This window comes from Erythrolamprus reginae, chromosome 3 (genome assembly GCF_031021105.1).
Source record: "Erythrolamprus reginae isolate rEryReg1 chromosome 3, rEryReg1.hap1, whole genome shotgun sequence".
Taxonomy (NCBI): Eukaryota; Metazoa; Chordata; class Lepidosauria; order Squamata; family Dipsadidae; genus Erythrolamprus; species Erythrolamprus reginae.
This window is the reverse complement of record NC_091952.1, coordinates 247,230,429-247,243,655: the sequence shown is the minus strand read 5'-3', so window position 1 is coordinate 247,243,655 and position 13,227 is coordinate 247,230,429. Positions and strand designations below refer to the sequence as shown.

General features: G+C 41.5%; 1 protein-coding gene across 2 annotated transcripts in view; it reads left to right on the top strand.

Moving 5' to 3' along the window:
- The window catches only part of NDRG1 (N-myc downstream regulated 1), a 66,727-nt gene that overhangs the window by 45,390 nt on the left and 8,110 nt on the right, over positions 1-13,227 (top strand). For both annotated transcript variants that reach the window (XM_070748323.1, XM_070748324.1), the window contains exons 5-13: positions 1,578-1,698; positions 3,712-3,774; positions 5,368-5,428; positions 7,224-7,310; positions 7,952-8,008; positions 9,087-9,190; positions 9,938-9,994; positions 10,718-10,769; positions 12,659-12,706. In XM_070748323.1, coding sequence (XP_070604424.1) covers positions 1,578-1,698; positions 3,712-3,774; positions 5,368-5,428; positions 7,224-7,310; positions 7,952-8,008; positions 9,087-9,190; positions 9,938-9,994; positions 10,718-10,769; positions 12,659-12,706 — 650 coding nt within the window. The remainder of the gene's footprint in view (positions 1-1,577; positions 1,699-3,711; positions 3,775-5,367; positions 5,429-7,223; positions 7,311-7,951; positions 8,009-9,086; positions 9,191-9,937; positions 9,995-10,717; positions 10,770-12,658; positions 12,707-13,227) is intronic.

The window sequence follows — 13,227 nt, the reverse complement described above, 5'->3', positions numbered from 1 at the left end:
CCTTCTCTGTGGCGGCCCAGAGATCAGAATTGCCCCCACCCTCCTTGCCTTTCGTAAACCTCTCAAAACCCACCTCTGCCGTCAGGCATGGGGGAATTGAAATATCTTCCCCAGGCCTATATAATTTATGTATGGTGTATTGTGTGCATGTTTTTCAAATTATGGGTTTTTAAATTTGTATTATTAGATTTGTATTGTACATTGTTTCTATCACTGCTGTGAGCCGCCCCGAGTCTACGGAGAGGGTCGGCATACAAATTTAATAAATAAATAAATACCCAAGAAGCAAAATTTAGAATAGCTGGTATTAATACAAGTGTTAGTGCAACATTGGCTGAGTTCACATCTCCTGAACTACGTATGTCTTGTTTCAATTGGCTTTTGAAGAAGCTACAGTGGAATGGCCAAAAAAACCCAAACCAGAGCTTGAAAATTAGTATGCTCACCGTATTATGAGTTGGCAAAGCCATTCAATAAATATTTTCATTGTTTGTGAGCTGCTGGATCATGACGGGTGGAAATTCCTTGGTTGAGCCAGAACAATTGTGAATTGGTCATGCTAACAGTGTGGGACTTAAAATTTTAGGAATCCCTTGTCAAATCTTCACAGCTTTAGCGGTGGCTGCACAATAGCGAGGGCCAAATGTTGCTTTTAAATCCGAAACTGCATTTTTGTATAGCAAAGTAGGTGTGTCACAAAGACCACAGGAAAGTGGTTTTGAGATTTTTATTTTTATTTTCCTCTTTCATCCAGCAACCAGAAATGAGTGTTGTGCGAACTGCAGGCCCAAATTGATGAACAATTGATAAAAAGTAGCTCACATATTCACACGACAAAGAAAAAAAAGCTCCTTTTCATATCTGTGTTGCAAAAAAAAGGCAGAAGAGAAAGCAGGCATCTGTGCAGCTGGCTCTCCTGAAAAACTGCTTTTCTTAAATGTCCATCAAGCCAGGCTGACCTTTTTTAGAATGTAAACATCTCTATTTTTCATAATGTCACAATTGGACCTACGATGCCTGTCTGTTTCACCGTGCAGTAAAGTCTCAAGGGCTCTGTTGTACAGTTAAAATGTCTTTTCCCACGTTTTGCCTGTTTCTTTTTTTTAATTAATATTTTTTCTTGATTTTTATAATATAAAACACACACACAACATATAACATGTGCTCAGTGATCCCACCACCAGACAATCAATCATACCCCACCACCAGTTGGGGGTATTTCTTGTATAAATAATTTAAACCCAAGAGTGAACTATTTCTTTACATATTATAGAGTGATTCCAACTTGTTTCTTATAGCTTGGTCTCGGATCCTACTCACCATATATCGTCTTACCTTGTCCCATCGCCCCATCAGCTGTTGCAAATCAGTTTCATTAATCGAATTCATCCTTTTATCCATAACCTCGAATTGAATGTGGTCCACCATATACCTATACCAATTTTGCATTGTCCATTTTGTCGCATCTTTCCACCCCAAGACGATTACTGCCTGAGCGCTTTCTATCGCTGCTTGTTTTATTTCTCTTGCCTGTTTCATAATAACAGTTGTATCTTCTTCTCTGTTTCATTCCAAAGACAAGACGTGTTTCAACCCCCTCTTCAACAATGAGGACATGCAGGAAATCACACAACATTTTGCAGTCTGCCATGTGGATGCCCCCGGACAGCAAGATGGAGCGCCTTCCTTTCCACCTGGGTTAGTGGCTCCTACTAACTCTCTGGATTTTAATTTGGAGGTTTTTGCCTCTGTTTGAAAATGATTTGTATGTGAAAAGGGAGGGATTCTACTGACCAGGCGTTGTTGCACATTTTTTCTTAGGTTTTTCTCCAAAAAAAATACTGTATTTTTCAGAGTATAAGACATACAGTACCTTTCCCCCTCCAAAAAAGAAGGTAAAAATTTGGGTGCATCTTATACACCAAATGTAGCCTCTCCCACCATTCAGCCTCTGAATCGTTTTTGTTCGTTTGTTTATTATTTATTCATTTGTTTGTTTATTTGTTTGTTTGTTTAGTTTTATTGGATTTCTAGGCCGCCCTTCTCCTGTGGCCTCAGAGTGGCTTACATAATACAATGAATACAGTACAAAATCTGAGAAACCCATATAAATACTAAAAAACTACACTGTTCAAAAAAATAAAGGGAACCCTTAAACAACACAACATAACTCCAAGTAAATCAAACTTCTGTGAAATCCAACTGTCCACTTAGGAAGCAACACTGATTGACAATCAATTTCACATGCTGTTGTGCACATTCAACTTTGTACAGAACAAAGTATTCAATGAGAATATTTCATTCATTCAGATGTAGGATGTGTTATTTGAGTGTTCCCTTTATTTTCTTTGAGCAGTATATATAAAAACTGACCTAAAACCCCACATAATTAAAAGCGTTTAAATGACATTCACTCACAATCATTAATTCGCTCATACTGTCAGCTAGAGCATAAAGACAGTGCTCAACGGCCCCACGTCTGCTGGCAAAGATGTGTTTTTAGAGCCTTAAGAAAGGCCGGGGGGATAGGGGTGATGCAAATCTCTGGGGGGAGCTGATTCCAAAGGGTTGGAGCTGCCACAGAGAAGGCCCTTCCCCTGGGCCCCAGCAGGCAACATTGTTAGACTGACCCAGAGAAGGCCAACTCTGTGGGCTCTGACCAGCTGCTGGGATGCGTGAGGTAGTATGCGATCCCGTAAGTAATTGGTCCTAAGCCATGTAAGGCTTATACAGTATCTGTTGCAGGTTGCAGGGATTGCCACAGATCATCGACCCAAAAATGGAGTTTTCCTCCCAAATGGAGCTTTTGGAGGTTGCAAAGGCAGCCTCTTCCAAACGGAGCTTTCCTCTCAAATTCTAGTCATAGATGCTGGTAGGGAGAGGCAGAATTTTATTTTTCCTTCCCAGAAACTAAGGTGCATCTTATACTCCGGAGCATCTTATACTCTGAAAAATACAGTAGATTTTGGTTCGCAAATGGTGCCCATAAAAGCTTGTAGTACAGGTAGTCCATGATAGAAATTTAGAACCAGTTTTCAGTTTATGATCATGGTCACATGATCACAATCGGGACGCTGATAAACTGTCCTATATTTATGAAAATTTTATTCCAGGGTCACGTGATCACCATTTGTAACCTTCCTAGCAGGGTGCTTGACAGACAAAGTCAACGGGGAAGTCAGATTCACTTAACAACCCTGTTACTAATTTAAGAACTGCAATGATCAATGAGAAAAGTCTTAAAATGGGGAAAAACTCACTAAACAAATGTCTCATTAAGAAGGGAAATTTGGGGTTCAGTTGTCATCAGTCAAGGCCTACCTGTAGATGGTGTCTAGATCTCACCTGGGCTTGTTTTAATAATGGCACCTTATTGTTAACAGCATAGCCTGCTGGAGAATTCTTGGAGTTAAGTCCACAACTCTTAACGTTGCCAAGTTTGAGAACCCCTGCTTTAAAAGATTTGTAATTTGGCATGATCTCCTGATCCTAGTTACCTTTCTTCAAGGCTAAGCAAACCCAGTTCCTTCAAACCCCCTTTAATGGTCTGAGTTTCTACCCCTTGTTTTTATGTTGGTTTTTTTTTTGCCATCCTCTTCTACTTTTTCTGACTCCTTAAGTGAGGAGAGGTGACCAACCCAGAATGAAATAGAACAATTACTTATAATGCTTTGGAAAACAAAAGATGTCCTTCTAACATTTGTTTTATAGGTACATGTATCCTTCCATGGATCAACTGTCTGAGATGCTCCCTGGAGTTCTAAAACAATTTGGGTGAGTCGAATTATCTGCTAATAAGATACTTCCAAGTTTTTCAGTCAAGCTTCAGAGAAAGCATTTTTCTGTTCCTTCACAATATTCCTGAAACATCTAAGAAAATTGTCACACATCTGTTCTTGTTTTCTCTGATAGAAATGAAGAGGTTTTAGATTAGCAATAGCACTTATATACTGCTTCACAGTAGTGTACAGCCATCTTTAAGCGGTTTTATAGAGTCATCATATTGCCCCCAACAACATGGGTCCCCATTTTACCCACCTTGAATGGTTGGAAGGCTAAATCAACCTTGAGCCTGGTGAGGATTGAACTGCCAAATTGCAGGCACTCGGCAGTCAGCAGAAGTAGCCCACAGTACTGGACTCTAACCACTGCGCCAGCGAGGCTCATGTTCTGCTTGTGCTTTTAGAAGCAGGTTCTTGAAGTTCCATCTGCCACCACCCCAAGACTATATTTTATTTTGTTATGAGTCCACTAGTAGAGAAATACCTAAATTTACTTCCTTGGATTTTGTGGTAGGTTTCTGAACTAAAAGGTTGACTGGTTATTAAGCAATACAGTGATACCTTGTCTTACAAACTTAATTGGTTCCAGGACGAGGTTCTTAAGATGAAAAGTTTGTAAGACGAAACAATGTTTCCCATAGGAATCAATGGAAAAGCGATTAATGCGTGCAAGCCCAAAATTCACCCCTTATGCCAGCCGAAGCGCCCATTTTTGCGCTGCTGGGATTCCCCTGAGGTTCCCCTCCATAGGAAACCCCACCTCCGGACTTCTGTGTTTTTGCGATGCTGCAGGGGAATCTCAGCAGGGGAATCTCAGCATCGCAAAAACAAGCGCTTCGCTGGCAACGGAAGTCCGGAGGTGGGGTTTCCCATGGAGGGGAGCCTCAATGGAATTCCAGCAACGCAAAAACGGGTGCTTCGCTGGCAACGGAAGTCCGGAGGCGGGGCATCCCAGCGGCGGCGGTGGGTTTGTAAGGTGAAAATAGTTTGTAAGAAGAGGCAAAAAAATCTTAAACCCCGGGTTTGTATCTCGAAAAGTTTGTATGATGAGGCGTTTGTAAGATGAGGTATCACTGTAAGTTTAATTTAAATTTCAATATAAGGAAAACTCAACTTTGCTTATCTGTTTCCTGCACTGCTTGGCAGCCTTCTTTCTGCATCTAGTTGAGTTGTGCAGAATCTGTTGTTACATGAAGAAGTCTAAAACTCGCAGAGCTAATTTTTAAACTAGCCAATAGGACTAAAGCAAATACTTGCTGTGCACAGGAGCCAAGACTGAACTATTTACACTGACATATCTAGAGCACGAGGACAACCCTTATAGCTTCATGCCATCTTTAAGGGCTTGTACTGTGACAATTCTTATTTGTTTTTTCCTTAAGGGAATGGAAATAGTTGGGATACTTTGTCCAAATGACCTCCATTCTGTTTCTCAATGGAGCAACTGTTGAATGCATATTGAATATGGAATAGAATATCCAGAAGTGGAAGGCATTAGAAACCAATGCACGACTTCACCTTCCTATTTTTTAATATATAATTTTATTTCTTACTTTCTGGGGTTTGTTTTTTCTTTTGTTTTTAGATTGAAAAGCGTGATCGGAATGGGGACTGGAGCTGGGGCCTACATTTTAACCCGATTCGCTGTAAGTTGGAAATGAGGGTAGTTTGTATAATTATTATAAACTTGAGCACAATGCGCTGTTTTCAGCTTCACATCTTCTGATCTGCTTAACCTTAATTGGGTAGCAGACATCCAGTATCAAACAAATAATCAAAAGGTGACGTGACTTCTTCCTCACCAAATAATGGCTGAGATTTGAGCAGCCAAAGTACACACTGAAAATAATTTCTATACAATATTTCTACACAAGATGACCAGGCTTAGCTTGAGGAAGGAGTCAAATCCGTCATTAGTCTGGAGTCTGACCCACTTTGAGTTCCATTAACTTTTACTTTCCAATAATTTGCATTAACCATTAGTAGTTCAAATTCTTGTAGAGAGCTTTAGCATGAATCCCAGCGGCCGGTTAGGTCCCTCAGAGTTGGCCTTCTCCACATCCCGTCAACCAGACAATGTCGTTTGGTGGGGCCTACGGGAAGAGCCTTCTTTGTGGGGGGCCCGGCTCTCTGGAATCAGCTCCCTCCAGGGATTCACATTGCCTCCACCCTCCTCTCTTTCCGCAAGAGTCTCAAGACTCACTTTTGTTGCCACGCCTGGGGCAATTAGATCTAGACCAGCCCTGACTAATAAACGTGAAGTATGGCTGTGATTGAATTGGTCGGTTAATTTTAATATATTGGCTTTTTAGCTTGTAGTTTTTAACTAATTAGATGTGTTTGTACGGACTGTTTTATATTGTATTTTGTGAGCCGCCCCAAGTCTTCGGAAAAGGGCGGCGTACAAATCTAATAAATAAATAAATAAATACAGTAAACTGACATATTCGTAAGAGCTACCTTTATTTTATGTATTTATTTGTTTGTTTGTCAAACATGTATAGGATAGTAGTTTGTATAAACATAAGTAAAAAGTAATGATAAAAAAGGACAATAGGACGCAGGACAGGTAGGGTAGGCACAATGGTGTGCCTATGCACGCTCCTTATAGATTTCTTAGAAACCTTGGCTCTTGATCTTTCTGTGCTTGGCAATTTCTCATATACAGTGCTCCCTTGATTTTTGTGGGGGATATGTTCTGAGACCGCCCGCAAAAGTCGAATTTCCACAAAGTAGAGATGCGGAAGTAAAAACACCATTTTTGGCTATGGACAGTATCACAAGCCTTCCCTTAACACTTTAAACCTCTAAATTACCATTTGCCATTCCCTTAACAACCATTTACTCACCTTTATTACTGGTATTCACCATTGAATAAGTGATCCTGATATTTATAAACATAATTATTTATTAACAATAATTTTTTTTTATTTATTTGCAAAAATTATTAGTTTAGCGATGATGTATGACGTCATCGGGCAGGGAAAAACTGGTATAGAAAAAAACCTGTGAAGTATTTTATAATTAATATTTTTTGAAAAACCGTGGTATAGGCTATCCGCGAAGTTTGAACCCACGAAAATCGAAGGAACACTGTATTCGCAACCGCAACTGAAGAACCCAGTTTGTTAATGACAATAGCGCTCTGACATGCATGATTCCTGAAGCAGACCTTCTTCACATGACATGGGTTTTGTCCTGGATGACCGTAAAATTATTTTTAATTTAAATAAGATGGTCCCTGGGTGTGAGTCAGGCAGCCATGTCTATTTAATAAATGTCCATTTCCAGCAGATCTTCAGAATGATGATATGGGGAGGGCTGTTTTTCTTTTTCACAAATATTGGGGAAAATCCTAAAAAACCCACAATTTTTACCCCAGACCTCCCCCCTCCCATCATCATATCTGACTGTTTGTTCATGTGCCTCTTCAATCTGCAGCTTAACTACCCTGATATGGTGGAAGGACTCGTTCTTATCAACGTCAACCCATGCGCCGAAGGTTGGATGGACTGGGCCGCAACCAAGGTAGAGACGCCATTTGTGTAAACTTACCTCAAAACAGATCAAGGTGTGTTTAGAAACGCAGGGATTACAGAAATAAATATTTGGATTTAGTTGGGACTCTGCTATGCTGGCTGGAGAATTCTGGGAGTTGAAGTCCACAAGTCTTGAAGTTGCCAAGTTTGAAAACCTCTGCTGTAGAGTGAGGGAACTCATAAAATATTAAGAGTTCAGTGTCTCCTTTCAGGACTATATATTTAATGGGGCAAGAAAACATACTCCTTGGAGTATAGGTAGTCCTCGGTTAATAGACACAATTGAGCCCAAAATTACTGTTGTAAAGTGAGACATTTGCTGAGAGGGGCGGCATACAAATCTAATAAATGAATGAATGAATGAATGAATGAATGAATGAATGAATAAATAAATAAATAAATTGAATGAATTGAATGAATGAATGAATGAATGAATGAATGAATGAGCTTTGCCCCATTTTACAACTTTGATTGCCAAGTGAATCGTTGCAGTGGATAAGTTAGTAATCTACCTGTATATAATTGAATGTCAGTGTGTTAACATGATTGAGGTAATGGTACATGATCCCTAGAGTATTTGAATTATCCTAATGTACTACTTTTTTTTACTTTTTTTTTTTAAATGTCTAGATTTCCGGATGGGCTCATGCTTTACCAGACATGGTCATTTCACATCTTTTTGGCAAGGTAAATAAGAATACTTGGGATACTAAGAATTGATGATAGCCAGTTGATGATGCCATCCATACAATTGAAGGAACTATTTTGCATTTTCTTGTTTATGTGAAGTTACAATTACTGTTAGTATAACATTGAAAGTGTCCTTGGAGATCATCCAGTCCAACCCCCTGCTCAAGCAGAGGAACCCTATACCATCTCAGACAAATGGTAGATGCGATGAATGATAAAAAAGAGAATATTTGCAGGTCAGGGTTGAACTGTGGGATCCTCGGTGCTCTCTGAACTTAGTTGTTTGCTTCCATCATTTCATTACCCAACTAGACAATGTCATCAGTGCTAGAAGGGAGCAGGGTTTGCACTGCATTTACATATGACTCGCCGTGCTAGTATTGGTGGCAATGTGCATTTTAGTTCCTCGATTAGGCTGTTGTTGCAAGTTCATCTCTAACCTTGTACACATGCCTATGTAAACTTGTAATATGACATTTTTTCGGAGCATAAAATGCACCAGAGTATAAGACGCACCTTAGTTTTGTGAGGGGAAAATAGGGAAAAGTATCTGCTTACCAAGTATTCATCTGGCTAGTGTCCTTATCCCCTGGTTGGGGCTTTAAAAAAACTTTATTTGGAGAGAGTAACAATGAAAGAGCTTGCAAGCCAGTAAGAGCTGGGAACATCATTAGCACCTGGAAAGAAACATTTGAAGCAAGTAGAGCAATGGAAAAAACCTTGCAAAGACTTAGGGCTTGGAAAACATTCTTTGCAGAGAGTAACAATGAAGGAGCTTGCAAGCTTGTAAGAGCTGGGAACATTGTTAGCACCTGGTTAGAGCTGGGGGGGGGGGGGGAAGCTACATTCAGAGTATAAGACACACCCAAATTATCAGCCTCTTTTATGAAGGAAAAAAGTATGTCTTATATTCCAAAAAACACGGTAGTTAGCACTTTTCCACTCATGAATAAATCAACAAGCTCTCCTATTTAAGCTTGCAAAAACCATCCTGCTAAGTCATTGTTGCTCATTCCAGATGTTCTCCCTCTCCTGGTCTTAACTGATATTTGATCAGAATGTTTCTTAAATCTAGGAGGAGATTCACTGCAGCCAAGATTTGATCCATACTTACCGCCAGCACATCATCAATGACATGAACCAAAGCAATCTCCATCTGTTTGTCAACTCTTACAACAGGTAATCCCTCCCTCGGTTGGGCTGCTGGAGGGTTTGCCGGGGTTCGGGAGAACCTCTAGCTACGATTTTGTGCAGTTTACATTCCCTTGACAAAAAAAAAAAATACCACTCCAGTCTGGCCCTGCTCTCCCACCCCGGAGTCCTCATACGATCCGTTTTGGATGCACATAAGTGAAGGGCGCGCATGGAGGAAGTGCATGTACAGCAAGTAAAATCTCACCTAACGATGCTATCGTGCATGAGATTTTGCCAATTTGGGGTAATTTCTTTGCTTCCGCGCATGCGCAGAAGCAAAAAAGCACCAAAAATTGGTCAAATATCACATGCAAGAGCATCTGCACATGAGATTTCTCTTGCTGTGCATGCGCAGAAGCGAAAACTTCTGCGTGCACACCCATGCACGCATCCGGGGCGCAGAGATGCATGTGCATCTCCATTTGCACCACCGGGAGTCCGATCCCAGGCGTACCGGCTGCAACCCACTACAGCGCCATCTCACAAGGAATTATGAGGTCATTAAATAAAGATGTTGACTAAAATTAAGTCGAGAACTACCAATAGTCAGAATTTAATTGAAAACTTGAACACCAGATTAGCAGTCCTCTAGTCATCTGTGTCTTCCTTTGGGCATACACATTAGCCACAAGTCTCATATTAACAGCTCCTTCCTACCTTTTTTGGGGGAAATGGGCTTTAAAAGTTGCCTGTGTAATAACTTCTTACAATTGTTTCCTGTTCGTTTTGCAGCCGAAGGGATCTAGACATCGAACGTCCCGTTCCAGGAATAAATGTGATTACTCTACAGTAAGTTTTTGTCACAATCATTCTTTTAATGTTGGGTTCACAAAATGGAGGGGGGGACGTAGCATTTGGCCTTCTTTCTGCAAATAGTAAAAATCCTGGTGATAACAACCCATTGCAGAACACACAAAAACGCTGCTGGCTCACTAAAACATGACTTAATAGCCCAAACTAATGTTTGTTTGTTCACTCGTTTGTTTGTTTATTTATTTTGCCACCGGACTTCGGTGTTTTTGCAATGCTGCGATTTCGCTGAGGCTGCCCTCGCTGGGAAACCCCACCTCCAAACTTCTGTTGCCAGTGAAGCGCCCATTTTTGCGATGCTGGGATTCCCCTTCAGCATTGCAAAAACACGGAAGTCCGGAGGTGGGGTTTCCCATGGAGGGGAGCCTCAGGGGAATCCCAGCAGTGCAAAAACAGGTGCTTAAGCTGGCAAAAGGGGTGAATTTTGGGCTTTTACGCATTAATTGCTTTTCTGTTGATTCCTATGGGAAACATTGTTTCGTCTTACAAACATTTCACCTTACGAACCTCTTCCTGGAATCAATTAAGTTCGTAAGACGAGGTATCACTGTATTTAGGTTTTTACAAAATTGAAAGGGTTGATTTTTCTCAACAAGTCAACCCCTTGAGTTTGATTTGGTCAAACAAGAACCTCGGTTTTTCTCTGATGCAGTTTAAAGAAGTGCAAAACCACTGATTCTTATTTCAATTGTTTGCTTTTAGGTGCCCTTCACTCTTGGTGGTTGGAGACAGCTCCCCTGCAGTTGATGCTGTGGTAGGTACATAATAACGAAGGCAGGAAATTACATAAGTACTTATATACATATCTACATACATGCCCATGGTTCCCTGAAAATAAGACCCTGTCATATATTTCCTGCCAATAAAAAAAGGCTTAATTAGGGCTTAATTTGGGGTGGGAGTAGGCTAATATCAGATGCACATGTAAAAACCAAGCTAAGACTTAATTTTGGGGTAGGTCGTATTTTCGAGGAAACACCATACCTACATATATTACATACATACATATCCCCATTTTCTTCTAAGCAAGCAACCTCATTCAGTATTTCTCTTTAAGGGTCATGGCCTGTTTATATTAACTTTGTCCTCCGGGGTTTGAAATAATGTCCCTAACAGTCCATTGAAGAAATGGCAGAAATGGCTTTTTATCTATGGCTTAAAATCCTTCCATAGCTGACATCCTGAAACCCACCTTGTGTCTTTAGGCTATATGGAGTTTAAGGCATAATTTCCAAAGTCCTATTTTTGAATATCACCAAACGGGGAAAATGGGGAGAGCAAAGGAGAATGAAAGGGTGCTGCCGCCGACTTTGAATTTGGCCATCCTCAAGATAGAGTTGTGAAAAACAGGGAAACAGAATTCCCGTCCCTGTCTGTTAAGGAGTAGAGGGGCCTCAGAAAATAATAATAATAATAATAATGGAATATCAAGTGATGCTTTTTAGCATCCAGAATTTCGCTAGCTTCCTGATATCCTCTAGAGCAGTGTTTCCCAACCTTGGCAACTTGAAGATATTTGGACTTCAACTTCCAGAATTCCCCAGCCAGCGAATGGTTGGGAAACACTGCTCTAGAGGTAGTTCTTGACTTACAGCCATATTAGAGATCGGATAATTCATTGTTAAGTGGTGCAGTCATTAAATGAGACACCACCAGCATCACCAATTGCTATCTCCTTCTGGCTTCCCCCTTGATTTTGCTTGTCGGAAGCTCGCTGACCTCAGGGCATTGCAATTGTGGTAAATGTGTGTTAGTTGTCAAGCACCCTAATCCCAGTTGTCACCACGGGGACCACTGGAGCAGTCATCACTGCTCTGCGGACTGCATTGGTTGCCGATTGGTTTCCGGACACAATTCAAAGTGTTGGTGATAACCTACAAAGCCTTATATGGCATCGGACCAGATTACTTCCCGGACCGCCTTCTGCCGCATGAATCCCAGGAGCCAATCAGGTCCCATCAACCAGACAACGTCATTTGGCGGGGCCTAAGGGAAGAGCCTTCTCTGTGGGGGCCCCGGCCCTCTGGAATCAGCTCCCTCCAGAGATTCGCATTGTCCTCACCCTATATTGGATCTTTAGCTTGTAGCTTTTAATTAATTGATTTGTTTATACACATTGTTTTATATTGTGCCTTGTGAGCCGCCCCGTGTCTTTGGAGAAGGGCGGCATACAAATCTAATTCATCATCATCATCAATGGAAGGATGGTTCTAAGTCACTTTTTTCAATACCATTGCAATGTCAAATGACCCCAAAAGAATGGCTTAAAGTTGGAGTCTACTTGCAATGGAATCCCTTAACTTAACATAAGAACATAAGAAGAGCCATGCTGAATCGGACCAAAGCCCATCAAGTCCAGCATTCTGTATCACACAGTGGCCCATCAATTGTCCATGGCAAAACCCTCCCTTTCCCCTGACCCCCAACAAATGGTATCCAAGGGAACCCTGCCTGCCTCGACCAACATAGAGGCGGCACTTGGACGTCCGTTTCAATAACTTTCAATAACTAGGTGAAGATAAGTATGGGGCTTAGAGGATTTAGAGCTTAGACTCTCTAAAAACTGCATACAATAGGCTTTTCTGAAAACGTGATGTGAAAGCTCAGCTTTTCTTTCCTTCTGTCTCTTCCCTTTCCTCACAGGTGGACTGCAATGCTAAACTTGACCCAACAAAGACCACGCTTTTAAAGGTAATCCCTTCTGGCCCAAAGCAGAGCACTTGGAGTTGGTTTAAGGAATTCAGATTTTTGTGAAAAGGACTAGAATCAGGGATGGCGAACCTATGGCACAGGTGGCACAGGGAGCCATATCTGCTGGCACGCAACCTATTGCCCTAGCTTAGCTCCAGTGTGCATTTGTGTGCCGGTCAGCTGAATTTTGGCTCGCACAGAGGCTCCTGGAGGGTGTTTTTAACTTCCAGAGAGCCACTGGGGGATGTGGGAAGGGCGTTTTTACCTTCCCTCTGCTCCAGGGAAGCCTTTGGAGCCTGGGGATGGCAAGGCACAAGCCTACTGGCCCCACCAGAAGTTGGTAAACAGGCTGTTTCCGGCTTCCAAAGGGCCTTTGGGGGGCAAGAGAAGCTGTTTTCACCCTCCCCAGGCATTGAATGATGGGTGTGGGCACTCACACATGTGTGATAGTGTGCGCCTACAGTCTTTCAGCACCCGAGGAAGAAAAGGTTTGCAGGACTGTCCAGCCTGGGCCACTTCAA